This window comes from Zootoca vivipara, chromosome 2 (assembly GCF_965207765.1).
Source record: "Zootoca vivipara chromosome 2, rZooViv2.hap1.1, whole genome shotgun sequence".
Lineage (NCBI taxonomy): Eukaryota > Metazoa > Chordata > Lepidosauria > Squamata > Lacertidae > Zootoca > Zootoca vivipara.
In genome coordinates, this window is record NC_142584.1 from 116,398,468 (window position 1) to 116,420,956 (window position 22,489).

The 22,489-nt window shown below is 45.5% G+C and overlaps 1 protein-coding gene across 1 annotated transcript in view; it reads left to right on the top strand.

Moving 5' to 3' along the window:
• The first annotated feature begins 298 nt into the window (after positions 1-298).
• The window catches only part of LOC118080191 (uncharacterized), a 35,589-nt gene continuing 13,398 nt past the window's right edge, over positions 299-22,489 (top strand). The window contains exons 1-6 of the mRNA XM_088662519.1: positions 299-465; positions 3,679-4,276; positions 5,746-5,896; positions 6,724-6,800; positions 7,405-7,531; positions 8,056-8,987. Of these exons, the coding sequence (XP_088518645.1) occupies positions 3,860-4,276; positions 5,746-5,896; positions 6,724-6,800; positions 7,405-7,531; positions 8,056-8,987 (1,704 nt within the window). The 5' untranslated portion in view covers positions 299-465; positions 3,679-3,859. The remainder of the gene's footprint in view (positions 466-3,678; positions 4,277-5,745; positions 5,897-6,723; positions 6,801-7,404; positions 7,532-8,055; positions 8,988-22,489) is intronic.

Consider the following 22,489-nt stretch of genomic DNA (forward strand, 5'->3'; position numbering starts at 1 on the left):
AAATAAAATAAAGCGGGTGGGCTACTAATAATAATAATAATAATATGAGGGGAGGTCAGTCTACGGCTGCATGCACGCTATACATGAAAACCACGTGGCTTCCCGCAACAGAAACTATAGTTTTCCCCCCTTCCTGGCACCCTCAAACTAGGGTTCCCAGGATTCTTATGGGGGATTTGTAATGCTTTAAAAGAACGGCGTGCTTGCAGGCTAAGGGTTAAAGCAAACGAGTCCCGCTTCCTAGAGAGGCGGCTGGAAAGAAGGAAGGAAGGAATTTATGAATGGGAAGAGTCGCATCCTGCTCCTTCCCCACCGCTGGGGGGAGTTGGAGCCAGCCTTTGATCTCCCGCCCCCGCCCCCCACGCGCAGCCTCCCTCTCCCTCTCTCCCTCCCGCTCCTCTTCCCCCTTTCCAAACAAGGAATCTGGAGAGTGCAAACCCCTCGGGGTCCCCGGGGCTGCTGTGGGTGAGTGGGGAAACTGAGGCAGGGGAGAAGGCAGGTCGGCCGGGGAGGTCGGAAGGAGGCGCACAGAGAGACCCAGCCGGCGCTTAAAGGCAAGGAGGCAGCCTCAGATTCAGGCAGGCTTCAAAAGACGATGCATAGAATTGTATAGAGTTGGAAGGGACCCCAGGGTCATCTAGTCCAACCCCCTGCAATGTAAGGAATCCCCCGGTGGGCTCGAACCACCAGCCTTCTAGTCAGCTACCTTCCCTTTCCACCGTCGGAGGCAGCAAAATTGATGGACTGCAATTGACAACCGTTAGACTGGTTCATATACATCATCATTATTCACTGACAGATTTTAATCTACAGGTGAAACTCGGAAAATTAGAATATCGTCGAAAAGTGCATTTATTTCAGTATTGCAACTTATTATTTTTAATTTTTCTTTTACAAATGCTCTCTTTTGGAAATTCCACAGTAATAAAACAAATAGTTACAATAATACAAAAATAAACAAAAATAAACATCACCATTACATTTCATTAATTACATTCCATTTATAATTGACCCGCCTAACGACATGGGGTCACGAAGAGTCGGACACGACTAAACGACTAAACAACAACAACAACAACGACAAATAATGACAATTACAACAAATAAAGGCTTGACATATCTTGCTTTGCATGTCATGCATCTATCTCATATATTGCTTTCACCTTTTAAGTTGCATTACTGAAATAAATGCACTTTTCGACAATATTCTAATTTTCCGAGTTTCACCTGTATAATAAAAGTACACATAGCCTCTCTTTCTTCAATTCATAGAGTTCATTCCACTGACCAGTTGCATTTGGTGAGAGATGCTGCTATCATAGGCAGTGTGCAACATTTTTACTACTATTTATTAAATTTCTACACTACCCTTCGCTTGGACGCAGGTGGTGCTGTGGGTTAAACCACAGAGCCTAGGGCTTGCTGATCAGATGGTTGGCGGTTCAAATCCCCGCGACAGGGTGAGCTCCCGTTGTTTGGTCCCTGCTCCTGCCCACCTAGCAGTTCGAAAGCACATCAAAGTGCAAGTAGATAAATAGGTACCGCTCCGGTGGGAAGGTAAACGGCGTTTCCGTGCACTGCTCTGGTTCTGCCCTTCTATGGGGACCCTTCTGGCCTTCATCCAAAGATATTGGGGCTTCAAAGAAGAGGCAGAGAGTCACCTTCTATGAGAATAGTCTTGGGCTGAGGTATAGTTTAGGGGTTTTCATACCTTTTATTTTAGATCTGGTTACGTAGTAATTGTTCAATCTGATTGCGTATTTTTGGTGTTTTGTTTATTGTTTATGATTGCTTTTGTTGCGCTGCAATTGTGCATTTTTTCATGTTGTATGGTCTGAACTGATCCCATAGCTCATTCTGTAGAGCATGAGACTCCGAATCCCAGGGTTGTGGGTTCGACCCCCACGTTGGGTGAAGAATTTGTGCATCGCAGAGGGTTGGGCTAGATGACCCTCGGGTTCCCTTCTATCTCTTTTATCAATCTAACTATGGAAAAGGGGCATACCATAAAAATTATGTGTGTAGGTATGCACATCCCCACTTTTCTTCCAAGGAGTTCAAGGTCACAGACCTTCCTCTCCATTTCACTCTGACAACAACCCTGTGAGGTAGGCTCGGCTGAGAGACTGTGATTGGCCCAAGGTCACCCAATGAGCTTCCTGGCTGAGTGGTGATTCAGACCTTGGTCTTTCAGGTCATAGTCAGACATGCTAACCATTATACCACACAGCAACTTCCTATGTTCCTATCTGTGAAGGGGCCCAGCTGCCTTTGTCTTTTTTATATACTTAAAAAAAAATACTTTTCAGATAGATACATTTCACTGATTTTACAATCATTTTGACAATTCAAAACTTGATTTCCTTCCCCCTCTTCCATGAGTTTTTGTATCCATTCTTCCTTTGCAGGGACTTCTTTCCATTTTTGGGCAAGTAACATTCTTGTCACATACATGAATAAGTTTCTATACAATTTAGGTAGTTCTGTCCATATAATTCCCAATAGAAAGCCTTCTGGGTTTTTTTAAACAAATGCTATTTTGAACATCTTTTTCATTTCATTGTATATCATTTTCCAGTAAGTCTCAACCTTACTGCCAGACCACCACACATGATAAAAGGAACCTTCTTTCTCTTTACATATCCAACACTTATTTGATTTAGATTTATACATTTTTGCCCGTTTACTTGGTGTTAGATCCAGCTGCCTTTGTCAACCTGAGGCCACTGGGAGTCGTAGTTCAAAACATCAGGAGGGCACAGAGTTTGCAGAGGCTCGTTTGTTGTTGTTTTATTTTATTTCTACTTTTCAGGTTTATACATTTCATTAATTTTACAATCATTTTAACATTTTGAAAGAATGGATGCAAAAACCTAGGGAGTATGCAGGAATGGTGAAACTTACCGGAAGAATAAGGAAAAAAAAACTTTTTATAGAAGAATGGAAATGGTTTATTGAATACTTACAGATAAATTGCAAACAGATAAGAACATTGGCAGCATTATTGTAATAACCTGCAGTTTTATAAGAGTATATATTTAAAGTAGATAAATAAATGAGCAAATTAAATGAATTTGGATATGCAGAAGATATTTTTAAAAAAATTAAGGAACTGCAGAAAGAGGGGGGAGGAAGTTAAGTTTTGAAATGTCTTCAACCCGTGTTTTGAGAGACTCGCAAGTGGCTTGTGAGGCCATTGCAGGAGGGTTGCAGCAAAGCTGTGTGGTGTAATGGTTAGAGGGTTCGATGATGACCCGGGAGACCTAGGTTCGAATCTCCGCTTGGCCAGGAAGCTCACTGGGCAACCTTGAGATAGTCATGGATTCTCAGCCTAACCTACCTCACAGGGCTGTCGTTAAAATGCAGAGGAAGAGAACACTTTGAGCCCTTTGAAGAAAAAATGGGATAAAAATGCAGTAAATAAATGAAAAAATACCGAGTCTGTGCATTGATCCGCCTCACTGCAGAGTATCGACAGTATGCTGACTTCGGGTGAGAATTGAACCCGGGATCTTCTGCAGGCAGGGCAACTGCTCTACCCCTGAGCTATGGCCCTTCCTGGATTTTGTAGCTTTTATTTTGAGTCTCTTTGGCGGATAAATTCCCTCGCCCCCACATCCTCATTCCCAGCCTCTAATTTCCCTCTTCTTGCTGTGACCTTGCTTGCCTTGTTTACAGGAAGAAGCCTTAAGCAGGTGGATTTCCAGTTTTTCCTGCAAAGTACCTTCTCCGCTTGGCGGCATGTGCCATTGACCTGTTTCCCATGCTGGATTGGCCTCCACCCTAAATCCCAGGCTGCCGAAAGATTCGGCAGCAAGGGAGGAGCCGCTCCCGACCTCTCGGGAGCCACAGATCGAAGATGGGAGAGCGGGAGCTGACTGGGTCCATAGCAAGACAGGACCTTTGCGTCACCCAGACTAGGAGCAGCAGAGGATTATGGGAAAGAACCGCGCAGGAGATCCTGGGCAAGGAGGTCGTCCTCAGCTCAGACGCTCAACACCAGCATTTCAGGCACTTTTGCTACCAGAAGGCCGGGGGACCCAGAGAGGTTTGCAGCCAACTCTACCATCTTTGCCGTCAATGGCTGAAGCCAGAGCAACACACCAAGGCTCAGATGCTGGATTTGGTGATCCTGGAGCAGTTCCTGGCTGTCCTCCCCCTGGAGATGGAGAACTGGGTCAGGGAATGCGGAGCGGAGACCAGCTCCCAGGCGGTGGCCCTGGCCGAAGGTTTCCTCCTGAGTCGGGCAGAGGACAAGAAGCAGGAAGAGCAGCAGGTGAGAGATTCATCCAAGTAAAAGCTTATTTTCGTGCAGTGTAAGACTAACAGTCTGTATTGGCTTGTGGTTTTGTTCTGCCTGCCAGAGGCAGTAGATGCCTGTGAATTTCAGTTTCTGGGGTTTAAAAGGGAGGAAATTCCTGCTATAGTGCTCAAATCCTGTTTGTGGATTTTCCAGAAGAGGGATGTTTGCCCACCGTCAGAACAGGATGCTGGACTGAAAGGACCACTGGATTCAGCCAACAGGGCTGTTCTTAACCTTCGTGTTTTTGCCCCTAAGCAGAATATTTTTAGGACTCGCCTTATTTTTGAGATTGCAAGTTGTTTCAAACTGTTTTTAATATTGTGTTTTAATGTTGCGAGCTGCCCTTGTGCCTTAGCGTGAGGTGAAGGTAATAAATATAATAATAATAATAATAATAATAATAATAATAATAATAATAATAATAATATAAGTAATAATTCTAGCGAGCTCTAATTGTGTGGGATGGTATCCTAGTGGCTCAATTTTTCTGGAAATCACCCAAGAAAGGGTTTGTTTATGTTACTTCATTTGTGTTTTTCAAACTTCTATCAGTTGCTTTCCCCATGGAACTCTGGGAGGTGTAGTTCTGGGAGAGGAACACGCCTTTCGAACACGCCACACCCTTAACAAACTACCAAACTACAGTTCCCAATATTCTTTGTGGGTGGATACCCATGGCTGTTCAAAGTGGTGCGATGCTGCTTTAAACGCACAGGGCCAATGGGGCCTTTGTAAGGCAAGGCACGTTGTAATTGGTTTTTAGAACGTTGTGACCATTTTACAATGTTTTGGGGTTAAAAAATATATTTATTAATAAGCAAAATAAGCCGAAGGTAAAGAGCATGCAGAAATACCAAAGTATTGCAGCAGGTTGGAAGCAGCAGAAGATGGACATTATCATTGAACTTGTTCCAAAACATTACAAAAATTACCCATGTTTTTGGGTGTTGTTTTTTAAAAATAAATAAATGGTGTATCTGTTCATCGCCTCGGGGGAAGAAGAGTGGGGTGCAATAAATAAATAAATTCAATAAAGAGATGATGATTATCTATATTTCATCCTTCCTCTCACAAGAGCCCAGCGCAATGAATGCTTTTTGTGGGGGTTGGGGAGGGAATTTAGCTTTTAACAAGTTAAAACAAAACCACAATAGAAAATACAATGTTAGGTAGAATCTGTCCTTGAGCTCGGAGCATGTTTCCTGCTTGTCTGGATGGAAACACGAATGCAAATACAAATTTAAATGTATGTGTAGAAACCCGCTTCCTTCACAAAAACAACATTTGCATTTCCCGCTCCACCCACTACGCGGCCCTCAGAATGTTGCCCAGGTGGGAATGTGGCCCTCATGCTGGAAAAGCCTCCTTTCACCTGCTCAGAACTCTGAACCTTGCCTTTTGCCTGCATCCTTTCCTTTTCTGATTTCTCTCCTCTCCCTCACCTGGGTCCCTTACATCGCTTCCAGCCCCGGACGCTGCCAGCAGAATCGGTCCTCACTTCCTCCGAAGCCGAGATGCCTCCGTCGGACTCCAGGCGGAGTCGGCCCTCCTGGGGGGTCACGCAGGAGGGCGAAGGAAACTCCAGCTCCCTGGGTAAGAATGGGCAAAGAAGATTTCAGCTTCTGCCAGGTGTGCGTAGGAATATAATAACAGTATAAGCGGCCTTATCCTGATTCAGACCATTGGGTCCATCTTAGCTTAGTGTGTCCAAGGCCGACTGGCATATTTGAACCCTAGCCCGAGACTCTAACCACTACGACACACTGCTGTGTGCTCTCTCTCTCCCTCTCCCTCTCCTGAAACACTAAAAAAATGTGCCTAAAGCAATGCAACGCTTCCCACCATTGATGTTGTTGTTGAGTCGTTTAGACTCTTCGTGACCCCATGGACCATAGCACGCCAGGCACTCCTGTCTTCCACTGCCTCCCGCAGTTTGGTCAGACTCATGTTCGTAGCTTCAAGATCCCTGTCCAACCATCTCGTCCTCTGTCGTCCCCTTCTCCTTGTGCCCTCAATCTTTCCCAACATCAGGGTCTTTTCCAGGGAGTCTTCTCTTCTCTTGAGGTGGCCAAAGTCTTGGAGCCTCAGCTTCATGATCTGTCCTTCCAGTGAGCACTCGGGGCTGATTTCCTTCAGAATGGATAGGTTTGATCTTCTTGCAGTCCATGGGACTCTCAAGAGCAGGCATCCCCAAACTTCGGCCCTCCAGATGTTTTGGCCTACAACTCCTATGATACCTAGCTAAGAGGACCAGTGGTCAGGGATGATGGGAATTGTAGTCCAAAACAGCTGGAGGGCCGAAGTTTGGGGATGCCTGCTCAAGAGTCTCCTCCAGCAGCATAATTCAAAAGCATCAATTCTTTGGCGATCAGCCTTCTTTATGGTCCAGCTCTCACTTCCATACGTTGTGTCAATTTCAGGTGGAGGAATGCTAGCGGCCATGCAGACCGAGCCTTCTCCTCTTGCTGGTGGAGGAGGACCTGTGGCACCTGACCAGGTAGGTAGAAGTTTGGGGACAGGCTGGGCGCCTCTGTCCCTGGGCTACTTGTCAAAGGACAAAGGACACATGGCGACAGGCTGCGTGGCACCCATGGAGGGGCAAAGCTGACCTGCTCGGCCTCACCCTCCCTGCCTGGGATCCTTAGAAGGGGAGCAGAATGAACGCAACATCTCTTTATTATCAGTCAAAATTGGTGGCAGGGGGCGATGAGAACAACACCCTCGAGAGAAAATTTGGGGCATCATATGCCTGGTTACCAATATGGTGGGAAAACAGACCTAATGATTTAGTCTGCAGTCTTGTAGACCGTTTCAGAAAATTTCAGAGTGGTGTGCAATAAGATTAAAATAAGTTGGAATGCCAAAAAACCCCCCACCAAACTAAAAACATTAAAGGCATTCCAACGTAGCACGGACAAGATGTCACAGGGTGTCAGGTGATTGTCGGGTGCTAAGCCCCACCCACCAGCCAAACTGGCCTGTGGTTGGTGAGAGATGCCAGGATGTGGCTTACAGTAATTGATTATAATAATTTATTTAATGATGGGGATCCGTTATATAGTCTGCAAGGAGAAACTGTTTTCTTCTTCTTCCCCTTCCAGGTTCCGGTGACGTTCGAGGAGGTGGCTGTGTATTTCACGGAGGAGGAGTGGGCTCTGCTGGATCCGGACCAAAGAGTCCTGCAATGGGAAGTCATGGTGGAGAATTATGGGATACTGGCTTCTCTGGGTAAGGCTTATTGATTTAACAAAACCTATATACTGCTTGATTGCATTTTTTAAAAAAATGAAGCAAACTTCTAAGCACACAAAAATGATAAAACATTAAAATTCTCAATAAAAGCAACTAAAAGCAGGCATTTAAAACATTCAAACGGTGATTAAAATCAACAGCAGCTACAAAGAGATAAAACACATGCCTAAACAAAAATGCACTAAGCTGTCAAGTGGCAGGGAGTTCCAAAGTGCTGCCACATTAACGGATAGATTTCTTACATTGTTTTGACTACCGTGTTTCTTCTCGGTAAGATTGTGTAAACAGAGTCCTTATCTAGAGGTTTTGCATTGGAGTCACCTTAAACAGCATCGGAGGCCCGTCACTTGCATTTTCAGTTAATGACAATCAGCAAAATTCATTTAATATTGGCCAGATCTGCCTTCCATTCTGGCATGAGCAGCAGCACCAGTCGTTCCCTGATTAGAGGCTCCGTTTTTCCCTTGCTAGTTCTTACTAGTTTTCTCTCCTTCCTCCAGCAGGAGTTAGGCAGAAGATCGGGAATGAAGAAACACCGTGCGCCGTCTCCTTGGAAAAAGCCAAATGTTCGGAGGGGGAACAGCAGAAAAGGGAAACTGAGGCAGAAGAGAAGAGGGGAAATCCCTTCCTCACTTCCGACTTCCACAAAATCGCAATCCATGAAAAGACGGACGCCGAAAAGATGTGCCATGTGTGTGTTGTGTGTGGGAAAAGCTTTAGCCGCAAATCACACCTTAACGAACATCAGAGAATCCACACCGGGGAGAAACCCTACAAATGCGCCGAGTGTGGCAAGAGCTTCCGCCGGAGCACGGACCTCTCCTCTCATCAGAGAACCCACATGGAAGAGCAGCCGTTCAAATGCTCCGAGTGCGGGAAGAGTTTCCGGGGGAGCTCGGACCTCCGGTCTCACAAGCGGATCCACACCGGGGAGAAACCATACGCCTGCTCTTTGTGCGGGAAGAGCTTCAGCCACAGCATCAGTCTCAGCTCTCATCAGAGAACCCACACGGGAGAGCAGCCGTTCAAGTGCTCCGTTTGCGGGAAAAGCTTCACGCGCAACACGGGCCTGACTCTGCACCACAGAATCCACACAGGGGAGAAGCCTTATACGTGCTCCTTGTGCGGCAAGAGCTTCAGCCACAGTAAGAGTCATGCCATCCACCTCAAGGTGCACGCAGGGGAGAAGCCCTACACGTGCTTGGAGTGTGGGAAAAGCTTCATCGGGAGCTCGTACCTTAAGTCACATCAGAGAATCCACACAGGGGAGAAACCCTACACGTGCCCCGTATGTGGGAAAAGCTTCAGGTGGAGTACAAACTTTAATGAACATAAAAAAATCCACGCGGGGGAGAATGTGGTGAATTCTAGGAATCCCTGGATTGGAGAAGGTCCTCTTGGTGGGGCACAGATCTTCGTAATGGAGGATTCACTCTAAGGCAGAGCTTTCCAGACTTTTCATGTTGTTGACACACTTTTGAGACATGCACAATTTCTTGACACAGTACAATGGTACCTCGGGTTACAGACGCTTCAGTTTACAGGCTCTGCTAACCCAGATATAGTACTTCGGGTTAAGAACTTTACCTCAGGATGAGAACAGACATCGCTCGGCGGCAGCAGGAGGCCCCATTAGCTAAAGTGGTCCCTCAGGTTAAGAACAGTTTCAGGTTAAGAACGGACCTCCAGAACGAATTAAGTTCTTAACCCGAGGTACCACTGTAGTTCAGTTTTACTAGCAGACTGGAGTTTAAACCCGCATGACACACTGCAGCCGACACAATGGCGTGTCGCGACACACACTTTGGAAAGCTCTGCTCAAAGGAGCAAGGAAGGCTGCGGATGAAAGCTCTTCCAACTAACCGAGAATCTCAAAATGTAACCATATCACAAGAGGGAGAAGGAGTGAGTGTCAGAAGGAAATTGGGAGTGGCTGCTGGGACTATATAACACCGGTCCTAAAATATCTACATTGGCTCCCAGTACGTTTCCGAGCACAATTCAAAGTGTTGGTGCTGACCTTTAAAGCCCTAAGCGGCCTTGGCCCAGTATACCTGAAGGAGCGTCTCCACCCCCACCGTTCAGCCCGGACACTGAGATCCAGCGCCGAGGGCCTTCTGGCGGTTCCCTCATTGCAAGAAGTGAGGTTACAGGGAACCAGGCAGAGGGCCTTCTCGGTAGTGGCACCCTCCCTGTGGAACGCCCTCCCTTCCAATGTCAAGGAAATTAATAACACTCTGACTTTTAGAAGACATCTGAAGGCAGCCCTGTATCGGGAAGATTTCAATATCTGATGTTTTGTTGTGACAACCCAGGATTTACAGAACGTTGAAGGCACATTCTTTGTAAAGAAACCAGAATTTGGGCAGGCTGTACAATCTGTCAACTGAGAGAGAAGGAACCATGGTCTGTCTGAAGGAAGATACCAGTGTATATTTTTATTTATTAATTGTGCTGGACTTTCCGACTCTCGATTCCTGGTGTGCTTCATTTTAACTCCCCACCCCGAGAGTTTTCTATCCTATGCCTGATAGCATCGTATCGCTTGCGGCGTTCCCTTGTCTGTGTGTTGTGTTAATAAAGCTTTCCCCTCTAACTTGGATTGCAGCCTGTGTGTCTGTTTCGCATGCATTTGAAAATATTAGCGCTGTGATATATTTTATTGCGGCTTTCTTTTTTTAGAAAAGAAACACCACATTTTTATTGCATTTGCATTATACATAAACATAAACTGAATAGACGTAGGAGTATACAAGCATAAAAGCAGCAACAGGGAAGGCAATATTAAACCTCTAAATTTCCAAATAAGCGTCAGGAAGAACTGTCCGATGGTAAGAGCTGTTGACAGTGGGACGTTCTCCCTCAGGAGGTGGTAATTTCCCTTCCCTGTCACGGATGCTATAGCTGAGATTCCGGCATTACACAGGGTTGGACTCGATACCCCCTGGTACCACTTCCAACTCTGCAATTATGGATTCATATAGCATACAGTGTTACCTCGGTTTTCGAACGTAATCTTCTGGAAGACCGTTCGACTTCTGAAACATTTGAAAACCGAGGCACAAAGAGGGCAGTCTGCAAATTTAATTGAGAAAATTGAGAAACACTCAGCAGAAGCTGTTTGACTTCTGAGACGTTCGAAAACCGAGGTACCACTGTAATAAGATAAAACAACAGTAACCTGCCAGTATCCTTCTTGACAGTAAGACGATGATGATGATGATGATAATAATAATAATAATAATAATTTATTATTTATACCCCGCCCATCTGGCTGGGTTTCCTCAGCCACTAGGCGGCTTCCAACAGAAAAATGAAATAAAATAATCTATTAAACATTCCTTCAGTAGCACCTTAAAGACCAACTAAGTTTATATTTTGGTATGAGCTTTCGTGTGCATGCACACTTCTTCAGATGGTATCTGAAGAAGTGTGCATGCACACGAAAGCTCATACCAAAATATAAACTTAGTTGGTCTTTAAGGTGCTACTGAAGGAATTTTTTTATTTTGCTTCGACTCAGACCAACACGGCTACCTACCTGTAACTATTAAACATTAAAAGCCTCCCTAAACAGGGTTGCCTTCAGCTGTCTTCTAATAATCTGGTAGCTGTTTTCCTTTTTGACATCTGATGGGAGGGCGTTCCATAGGGCAAGCGCCACCACCGAGAAGGCCCTCTGCCTGGTTCCCTGCAACTTGGCTTCTCGCAACGAGGGAACCGCCAGAAGGCCCTCGGTGCTGGACCTCAGTGTCCGGGCAGAACGATGGGGGTGGAGACGCTCCTTCAGGTATACTGGTCCGAGGCCGTTATAAAGATAATAAGAATAAGAATTTTTAAAATTATTATTCCCCCGCCTATCTGGCTGGGTTTCCCCAGCCACTCTTGGCGGCTCCCAAAAAATATTAAAAACATGATAAAACATCAAACATTAAGAGCTGTTCGACAATGGAACAGTCTCCCTTGGGAGGTGGTGGACTCTTTCCTTGGAGGTTTTTAAGCCGAGGTTGGCTGGCCATCTGTCATGGATGCTTCAGCTGAGTTTATTCCTGCATTGCAAAGCAGAAGATTTGTTCCACTTTATCTCTTTTGCTTTGCTCTCAGTTGTCCTTCTATGTACCTCCCCCTCTGTACATTGGGCTCTTTTAAAGGATGCTCCATGACGCTTGTCCTCATTCCGGTTAACCCAGGCGTCATCTGCTGGATTAGGGGGAGAACACTAGTAAGGTAATAATAACAAAAATAGCACAGTGCACATAAAATCACAGTGTTAAGTAATTAAAATACATTCTAATTCAGAATCAAATTAATGGCAACCATTGGGCTACAGTTCTATGACAGGCATCCCCAAACTTCGGCCCTCCAGATGTTTTGGACTACAATTCCCATCATCCCTGACCACTGGTCCTGTTAGCTAGGGATCATGGGAGTTGTAGGCCAAAACATCTGGAGGGCCGCAGTTTGGGGATGCCTGTTCTCTGAGGATTACAGAAGGAGAGAGGGGGTCAGACTGTGCCTTGGCCAAAGGCCTGGCAGAATAGCTGGCCGCGGGTAAGTGCCCCCATTTTTTGTGGTTATTTATGAAGACGAGAGGTCAGGTTTCACTTCCCTTCTGTCCCCTCTTCCCTCCCTCCCTCTCTCTACACAAAGAGGAATAATTGGGCGCGCAATGTGGTGACACAATAGAAGTGTGTGGAGAAAGTGTGGAGAGAGAGAGGTTTTTCTCCCTCTCACGTCACACTGGAACCTAGTGGGAGACATCCAGTGAAGCAGAATGCTTGGGGTGCTCAGGAGAGACAGAAGAAAGTCCTTATTTAAATAATAATGATAATAATATATTCTTTATACCCTGCCCATCTGGCTGGGTTTCCCCAGCCACTCTGGGCGGCTCCCAACAGAATATTAAAAACACGATTAAAACATCAAACATTAAAAACTTCCCTAAACAGGGCTGCCTTCAGATGTCTTCTAAACATCAGACAGTTGTTTATCTCCCTGACATCTGATTGGAGGGCGTTCCACAGGGCGGGAAGGGATATCGAGGGTCATCTAGTCCAACCCCAGATAAGAGAACAACAAAAAGAAAACCCAGCAATATATATATTTTTAATTAAAAGTAAAGTGACCCCTGACCATTAGGTCCGGTCGTGGATGACTCTGGGGTTGCGGCGCTCATCTCGCTTTATTGGCTGAGGGAGCCGGCGTACAGCTTCCAGGTCATGTGGCCAGCATGACAAAGCCGCTTCTAGCGAACCAGAGCAGCGCACGGAAACACTGTTTACCTTCCTGCCAGAGCGGTACCTATTTATCTACTTGCACTTTTCACGTGCTTTCAAACTGCTAGGTGGGCAGGAGCTGGGACCGAGCAACGGGAGCTCACCCTGTCGCGGGGATTCGAACTGCAGACCTTGTGATCGGCAAGCCCTAGGCTCTGTGGTTTAGACCACAGCACTGCAAAACAGCAATAGAGAAAGTTGTCTTTTACTAAGTCAGGCTATTGGTCCATTGAGCTTAGAATTGTCTCCACTGACTGGCAGCGGCTGCCCAGGGTTTTAGGCAGAAAATATCTCGAACTGTAGTTTCCCCTCCCTTTAAAGGTAAATCCAGACTCCAGACTTCCTCATCCTAAACACAGAAACCTAGACATCCATGTTGTCCATTCTAGCTGCTGCTTCTGCTGCACTTTGGAATGGATTTTCCTGCAGTCTGGTGTGCTCTCCAGATAATTTTATCAACTACACAGGACAACAACCTCTTCAAAACCCTTCGCTCCCTTGCAGCTCCCAGGGTCCTTTGGGGGAAGCCAAGGTTCCCCATGGTTGCCCTTGCATACCACCCAACTAAAAACAACAACAACAACAATTTATTATTTATACCCCACCCATCTGGCTGGGTTCCCCCAGCCACTGTGGGCAGCTTCCAACAAAACATTAAAACACAGAAATCCATCAAATATTAAAAGCTTCCCTAAACAGGGCTGCCTTGAGATGCCTTCTAAAGGTCTGGTAGAATCATAGAATCATAGAGTTGGAAGAGACCACAAGGGCCACCCAGTCCAACCCCCTGCCAAGCAGGAAACACCATCAAAGCATTCTTGACATATGCCTGTCAAGCCTCTGCTTAAAGACCTCCAAAGAAGGAGGGCTACCTTTGGTAATTGTTGTTCTCTTTGACCTCTGGTGGGAGGGCATTCCACAGGGTGGGTGCCACTACCGAGAAGGCCCTCTGCCTGGTTCCCTGTAACTTGGCTTCTCGTAGCGAGGGAACCGCCAGAAGGCCCTTGGCGCCGGACCTCAGTGTCCGGGCAGAACGATGGGGGTGGAGACGCTCCTTCAGGTATACTGGACCGAGGCTGTTTAGGGCTTTAAAGGTCAGCACCAACACACTTTGAATTGTGCTTGGAAACGTCCTGGGAGCCAATGTAGGTCTTTCAGGACCGGTGTTATGTCGTCTCGGTGGCTGCTCCCAGTCACCAGTCTAGCTGCCGCATTCTGGATTAGTTGTAGTTTCTGGGTCACCTTCAAAGGTAGCCCGACATAGAGCGCATCGCAGTAGTCCAAGCGGGAGATAACTAGAGCATGCACCACTCTGGCAAGACAGTCTGCAGGCAGGTAGGGTCTCAGCCTGCGTACCAGATGGAGCTGATAAACAACTGCCCTGGACACAGAATTGACCTGCACCTCCATGGACAGCTGTGAGTTCAGAATGACTCCCAGGCTGCGCACCTCGTCCTTCAGGGGCACAGTTACCCCATTCAGGACTAGGGAGTCCTCCACACCTGCCCCCCTCCTGTCCCCCAGAAACAGTACTTCTGTCTTGTCAATTTGTTGTTGTTTAGTCGTTTAGTCGTGTCCGACTCTTCGTGACCCCATGGACCATAGCACGCCAGGTGCGACGAAGTCCCTCTCACTTTCCGTCTTATAACTCTGACCTCTCAATTATTAAAAGCACTAGCAGGGATTTCTGAGGTAAATCAAACCTCCCACTTATCCCTCTAGCCTTTCTTTAAACCCTCTAGCACTTGTGGGTTTTCAAAAATAAAAGAGAGTCCTCTTCCAGCCTAAACGTGACCAGGTACCTATATAGACTTGGGGCTATAAATAAGACTGTTCCTATGTGCGCTCAGATAAGGGTTTCCCTTCACTAGAACCTCCCTTACTGTAAAGCTAGCCTCCTTCCTGAGGTAACTTTATTATCGCTCAAAACCTGTCTCCTCCTTTAGCCCCCCCCTTTCTTGGTGCACTCTCAGCCACAAACTAACCTTTCTCCTCTAAAAGGCAGTTTTGACAGTTTAAAAGAGTTCCCCACCACCTGGGTTCCTGGGTACCTTAGCTGGAAAATGAAATAGACGATTACTAATGTGACACTTTAAAGATGGATATTTATTGGCTTGAATCTTAATGGTTGCTTTCTGGTAACATTGGTACAAACTTAATTTTCACAGATAACGTTCTTGGTAATCAAATAACAGCATACCTATCCACTACTCCATCTACTCTAAAATCTACCTTCTCCACAGCCACCCAAGCTCCCACACAGAAAAACCCCCAACCACCAACTGACATAACTGTTCCCCTTTCCATTTAAAACCCCATGCAGGCCACGCCTCCCATGGAATGTTGCTGCCAGTTAACCAGGAGTCTGGGTTAACCCTTCGATAGGTCGGTTGCGAAACAAAAACATAACATAACCGTTTCAAATTCGCCACACCAGGCACTCTTGTCAATAACAACAACTATAGGGTGGCAATGACCAGGGCCAGAATAATCCTGGTCAGGCCACGTAGGCCCAAAGAGCAAGAGGAACTCCATTTTGTATATTCAATTCTAAATCTCTCTGCCTCTGATAGAAAGCAAACAGGCACAGCATGTTTGCACATCTAATGCAAAGATCTAACCACACACAGCACTTCTAAGAAATTCTAGCATAAACCACAAGAGCAAGAGGATGCAGCCCACCGCAAGTTCTAAGTAGGGCACAACCACAATTGTGCCTGTAAAATTCCACATAGACACGTGTATGAAGGTACCAGGTACATAACGCCACCTAGTAGAGTTGGGCGGGTGACTTTGCATCTTGGGGTGCTCTCTCTTGATTGGTTGATGAAGTACTGCAGAAAGGCTGATCTTCACTTCACTCTGTCAAAAAAGGTATAAAAGCACTCTGTGTATGCCCATGGGTCGGGCAGAATGAGAAACTCATTCTCACTGCCACCATTTATTGCAATAAATGTTTTAATAAATCTGTTTTATAATATGTACAACTGCCTGAGATTTCATCTGGTCAATTTGGGAAGCCAATCATCCATATTACATTTCTGGTGACCTTACATTTCTGGTGCAAGCGTGACTCGGATGAGGGCATTTCCCTGAACCAGAGGCAGTCCCCTTTTGCCCCACTGGACAGGGCGCAGATTCCTAACGGCGCCTCTGGTCTGGTGCACACCGGCAGACTTTTTCCGGAGGATCAGAGGTGGCCCTTGAGTTTCCGTGCCCTGGACGAAGAGGCAAAAGGACCGAGGTTGGAAGGGAAGAACAGGAAAAGCCGGCTGGGGTAAGTAGAAAGGGGAAAGGTACCTTGAAGGGAATTGGCCCCCTTTAATGAGGGGAAGGGAGATCCTGATCACATCTCCAGCGTGTTGGTAGTACTCAGTTAATCAGAGGTCAACTGGGAAAACCAGGCGCTTTGGGTAAGAGGCAAAAGGGAGGAGGAAAATGTGTATGTTAGTAGTCAGTAGGGAGGAGGTCCCCTGACAAATAGATACTTAGGAAACAAGGGAAAACTGGGAGGTAGAGTGTGGTAAAGTGTCCAATGCATGGTATGTGTGGCAAAGTTTGCAGTGTGTGCTGTGAATGAGGGGATACTTTACAGGGCCATAAATGGGAGGAGTATGGTAAAGAGGAGGGAAAAATGTGATTTCCCTAAAATTCATGATAGATAAATTCAGAATGCCATAAAAGAAATTTAATTTACAAGTCCTGCCAACAACAAGTTCAGAGAAAAAAGGTGGTGCAAACCAGTATTCCCCCAAAGAGAAGAAAGGCATTGTGAGAAAGAAGAGGAAGAGAAAGGCAGTGGTTAAACGGCAACAAATGATGGCTCAAGGACCAGTGAGGAACCAGAAGGGGTTCAAAGGTCACTGGTGAAGGTCAGTTGCTAGGGAAAGGAACCACTGGACCTTAAAGGACGGAGATGTCTCGGTCAATGTAAAAGAGGAAGGAAGTGTGTTCGGAGAAAGATGGGACAAGGGGGTCCCAGCAGAAGAGAGTTCGTTGGCTTGGCAGGCATGGCAAGGAGCCATGGTCAAGGTGACTTAAGAGTTACCTGCATCTGGACTTTGTTATAAACATAGGCACCCAGTATTCTGTTTTTAAATATCCTTGAAACAGCCCCAAAAAGCCAAAAGAAGCATCAGACTGATTTTATGCCTAAAAGGGCTGTACAAACAGACAGCGGAGGATTGGTTCAGAAAAATCATCTCTGCAACCTTTAAAATGCTATTCACCACACTAGAAATGAGGCTACCGCTGCACAGGATACTGACAAAATGCCAGTAACGGTGCTCAGAAAATGTTTTCATATGCTTCAGCTGGCTTCAAAAGAAAAGAAAAGGAAAAAATCATGTACCTAAGTAGTTCACAACGCAAGAGACAATAGATTTTATTTGAACAATTAACATCTATTCCCCAAGTCCTGTTGGAGCTGTGCAGATTTTAATTTTGGGGAAACTTACAAGAATGGGGAAAAAGAGACATTTGAGTCCTTCTAAAAGCAAACTACGTTTAAAAAGGGTTTTACCCTCCTACCTGCAACCCCATTTCATATGTTTTTGTGACAGCAACATGTTGGAAAATTTGTAGAACTGCATATTTTAATGAAATGAATGTCTGTCAACTAAAGAATTCAGGATAAGGTAGAAGGAAGTTATACTGAATGGAGATTTGTGTGTAAAGACATTGTCTGTTTGAATCTAACACTACCATTGGAAGACAGGCTGCGAAAAATCTCAAGCAGTCTCTCAAACCTCCGGCAGAGATGTGTGGCGTAACCCCCCTTATTTGGTTACACAAGCGATTCTGCATGATTTGTATTTGCACAACTTGCTTTCTCCTGCAACCTGCACTTAGAGACTGTGGCTGTGCCTGGCTGGTGTTGCCATTTCGGACATTCTATTGTGTGACATTGTGTGACCAAGACCGTTGCTGTGAAAGTAGGGAGAAAAAGATGTTATGCTTTGGAGGTCCACGTTTCAGCTTACAAAAACACTACTGCTCTAAATGCTTTGACTTTAAAAAATTGCATGTCTCACAGAAACAGCCCGTTGCTACAAAGCAGCTGCAAGTTTTTCTTCTTCTAGAAACCACAAGACTTTGCACAATTTGAAAAACAGGCTTCAGTATCCTAGCAGAACTCAGCCGTCGGCAGCTGGATGGGAGGCAAATACGGATTTAAAGCGCCCCCCTCGACCCTGCACATGCATGAAGTTCTGTGGAAGGAAAGAGAAACCACGGGGAGATCCTGAAAGATGGACCAGACGTGGAATCCTGTTGCAAGCCTTGTGAAATTCTGCAAAGACTGCTGTAAGGCACTGCTGCTATATCCCAGAGATGACTTCTCAACTAACTGCTGCTACATCCCAGAGATGACTTCTGTGTGCCAGACACACCTCAATGTCCAATACGTGGGACGCACTACCTCGGAGAGTTTGGTGGTGGACTAACCAGCAAGAAGTTCTAAAACAGCAGCGGCAGCTACAAGGACAATCTCTCTCTCTCTCTCCCCCCCTCCTTTGTTTTTTATCTACAGGAAATCACTCGAGCGAAGAGCGTGTAGTCTTGCGGAGCCTGACACGATGGTTCCAGCCTGACGCTAGCGAGTCCCTGAGTGAATCCTTGAAGGAAGGGAGACGAGACCCTCTTCATTCCTAGGTGGTGAGGTATCCATTCCATCCGGTGAAAGTGCCTGAGGTGACCCCCTGGATCCACACCCTGCTGTGCCTAATCAGAAGTGGGCACCCAGCGCACGGTGCACCAGTTTCCCCTTGCAGCGTCTGACCGGCAAAAGACGCCCAGCGCATGGGAAACCGAAGTAGCCCCTGCTGTGACACTCCGGACGCTGTCACTCGACGCACGGGTTGAGGAACGTCCGCCAACCATCAAGAAGGCACAGTAAATCTTAGACCCTTATATATGTATGTATGTATGTATGTATGTATGTATGTATGTATATTTGTATGGGAGGCATCAATTGAGTGGGACCCACAGTAGAAGTCTACCTGCCCCCAAAGCAGTATCCTTAATTTGGAAGGAAGGGCAGTGTACCTGCCTCACTTGAGCGAACAGACCCAAAACAGTTTCAGAAATTGAACCATGGGGTGGGTTCCAGCAACTCCCTAGGTCATACAGATATGGGGAGGGTTCCAGCAACTCCCTAGGTGATACAGGGCTATAGCTGGGTTGGGGATGTAACTGGAAGAAGTTGGCCAGGTGCACCCCTCAGTTCTGGTTTTGGAAATGATGGGAGAAGCTTCTGGTAGCCCACTGATATCTAATGCAAGCCTCTCCTGATTCTGGCAAACTGGAACAATAGCCATTCTTTCTGTAGCCAAATGCTCAGCTAGGACAAACCTCCAATTGTTATATATATATATATTCCTGGCCTTTAGAACTGTGTAGGAACTTTTGAAACCCACTGATTTGCATTGAAGCCCAGTACTGAGCTGAGAGAGAACTGTGTATTTTCCTGCTGACATAAAGTTTTGGAAAAAGTGGCTAAAGCCCCTTGGCTTTTAGATTTCCAGCAACTATAGTATCCTAGTATCTCTGAAGACTAGTGTGGCCATTATAGATTCATGGGCCACCTGAGAGAAAGAACCCTTTGTTGCCAAAAGTCTGTATTGCGATTTTTTTGTTGTGCCTCAAATGGAAATGCAATGTAGTAGAAAGTGGCACTTGTGCTTCGACAAAAATGATGTTTGTATAATGCAAATATGTGTTCCCAGTTAGGTCTAACACGAAGGCTAAAAACTTCAACAGAAAATGCTTAGGAGTTATGGAAATAGATTAATCAAAAGCTGAACCAGGCTTAAATTCAGCAAGCATTTTTACTCTGCTTTATAGCATCAAGCTGAAGCAGGAAAAAAAAAAAAACTTTCATGGTTATTTTACACTGACAGTTCTGCAGACTGAATGCCTTAATCTACAGGCTCTCAGAGTTTGTGTATAGCCCTATGAATTAGCTGATGGTGTCTATCCTAACAATGAATTATCCTTTCCCCCTTAGGAAAGTTTCCAACCCCATGTGTAAACTGCTTAGTAATGCACGTTATTCACAAGTTTTAGAAACACTAGCTTGTATACCTTAAGTTAAGAAGTTTCAAAATGAAGGTCTGAATGTGCCAGGTAACAAAATTTAGGTCTGTTTGTAAAATATTTTGCTATTTGATTTAAGAAAAGCACTGTACTATGTCTTTAATGACTGCTAGTTCCTGATCACAGCCGGAGGTTCCTGGAACCTTTTTAGTTCTGGTGACACTAAGAAACATTTAACAGCCTTGGTCAGGTATTTTAACTGTTCAGTAGAAAAGGCAGCCCCCACCCCGAAGTTCTCTATCTGCCTTGCACTGTTTCCCTGGAAGTCAAAAACCTAACATTTGAGCAAGCTTCCAGTTAGCCTTCTTCTGCCCTACATACCTCTTTGCAGCCCAGCAATCTTCTGAGGGCTCTGAACTAGCATCTGTATACAACCAGAGTAAACGTGTTGAGAGTGATTTTAAAAACATTAAGAAGCAGGCTGATTTGTACCACAAGGTTAGCCTAGACGGTGCAGGTCTGCCCAGTGTATGGAGTTAGATTAGTTATTGGCTCCCAGGTTGGTCATAGTTAAAAGAGATTCTGCTTGTAATATCAATTTTCTTTCTTATTGTCTTAGCCCTATGCAGAACCTTGGTTTGTAAAAAGCTTCTGGTAACCCTTCTGAGACAAGCTGAGTAACAAGCTGGGAAAAGTCAGCAGAAGCTTCCTCACTTACTTTGCTCTCTGTTGCCCATCCTTTGGCCTAACATTGGAGCATGGGAAGCTGCTGGCTCCTCTGTAGAATCATAGAGTTGGAAGAGACCACAAGGGCCATCCAGTCCAACCCCCTGCCAAACAGGAAACACCAGGAAACACTGTAGTGCGATGGGTCAATCAAATGGAGATGCAGAAACACACCTGTTCTTCATCTCCATATTGAAGAGGAGGGAATATAGGGTGGCAATGACCAGGGCCAGAATAATCCTGGTCAGGCCACGTAGGCCCAAAGAGCAAGAGGAACTCCATTTTGTATATTCAATTCTAAATCTCTCTGCCTCTGATAGAAAGCAAACAGGCACAGCATGTTTGCACATCTAATGCAAAGATCTAACCACACACAGCACTTCTAAGAAATTCTAGCATAAACCACAAGAGCAAGAGGATGCAGCCCACCGCAAGTTCTAAGTAGGGCACAACCACAATTGTGCCTGTAAAATTCCACATAGACACGTGTATGAAGGTACCAGGTACATAACGCCACCTAGTAGAGTTGGGCGGGTGACTTTGCATCTTGGGGTGCTCTCTCTTGATTGGTTGATGAAGTACTGCAGAAAGGCTGATCTTCACTTCACTCTGTCAAAAAAGGTATAAAAGCACTCTGTGTATGCCCATGGGTCGGGCAGAATGAGAAACTCATTCTCACTGCCACCATTTATTGCAATAAATGTTTTAATAAATCTGTTTTATAATATGTACAACTGCCTGAGATTTCATCTGGTCAATTTGGGAAGCCAATCATCCATATTACATTTCTGGTGACCTTACACAACAATAATATTTATACCCTGCCCATCTGTTTGGGTTGCCCCAGCCACTCTGGGTGGCTTCTAACATGTCTAAAAACATAATAAAACATTAAAACATTTTTTTTAAAAAAGGTTCACCTTCAGATGTCTACAAGGCATATGTACAGTTACTTGTCTCCTTGAGACAAGTTTTGACATACAGAATATCATTTGTTGTTTGGGTGCTTTTTGTTTGTTTTTTGTTTGCTGCAAAATCATTTTGAGATAAAAGAATGGAAATGGTTTATTGAATATTTACAGCTAAATTGCAAACAGATAAAAACATTAGTAGGATGAGTGTAATAACCTGCAGTTTCACAAGAGTATATATTTACAGTTGATAATTAAACGAGCAAATTAAATGAACTTGGATACACAGAAGATATTAAGAAATAAATTTAGGGAGCCGCAGAAAGGGGGGAGGAAGTCAAATTTTGAAATGTCAAATTAATTGCAAAACTAATGGAATGTGTAAATTTGAAAAGTATTACTTATTATTTTTTAAATCCCCCCTTTTTTTTAGGGGAAGCAATTCATAAATGAGAATAAACTGATTGCTCAAAGAGAGGGATCCAGCCTAAGGGTTAAGGGGAAGAGTGTCTGGGTTCCTAGAGAGGCCTGGAAGGAGGCCCTGGAAGGGTCACATCCTGCCCCGCCCCCTTCTAAAGATGCTTTGATTATTATTTTTTTGCAGGTCCCCCCCAGATGCTGCACAGATGGTCTCCACCTCCTGCTCTCTCCATCCAGGGACCCGGTGAGTCCAAAGTGCATTTTGGGGGGGATGCGCTGGGGCGTTGATGGAGGAGAATCCCAAGGCAGGAAAAAATTGGGAAGTGGGCATATGGAGACAAAAGGCAGGCAGGTCGGAAATGGAAGTGCCTTAGCTGGGTTGGTCGAGCAGAAAGTCCCGGGGTTCAATCCCCAACATCTACAGGTAGGGCTGTCTGAAACTCTGGAGGGCAGCTGCCAGTCCGTGTGGGCAATACCAAGCTGGGTGGATCAGTGGCCTGCCTCCATGCAGGGCAGGTGGCCAGGCTCCCCCGAATAAAGCATTTTCCTGTGTTCCTATTTAAGTG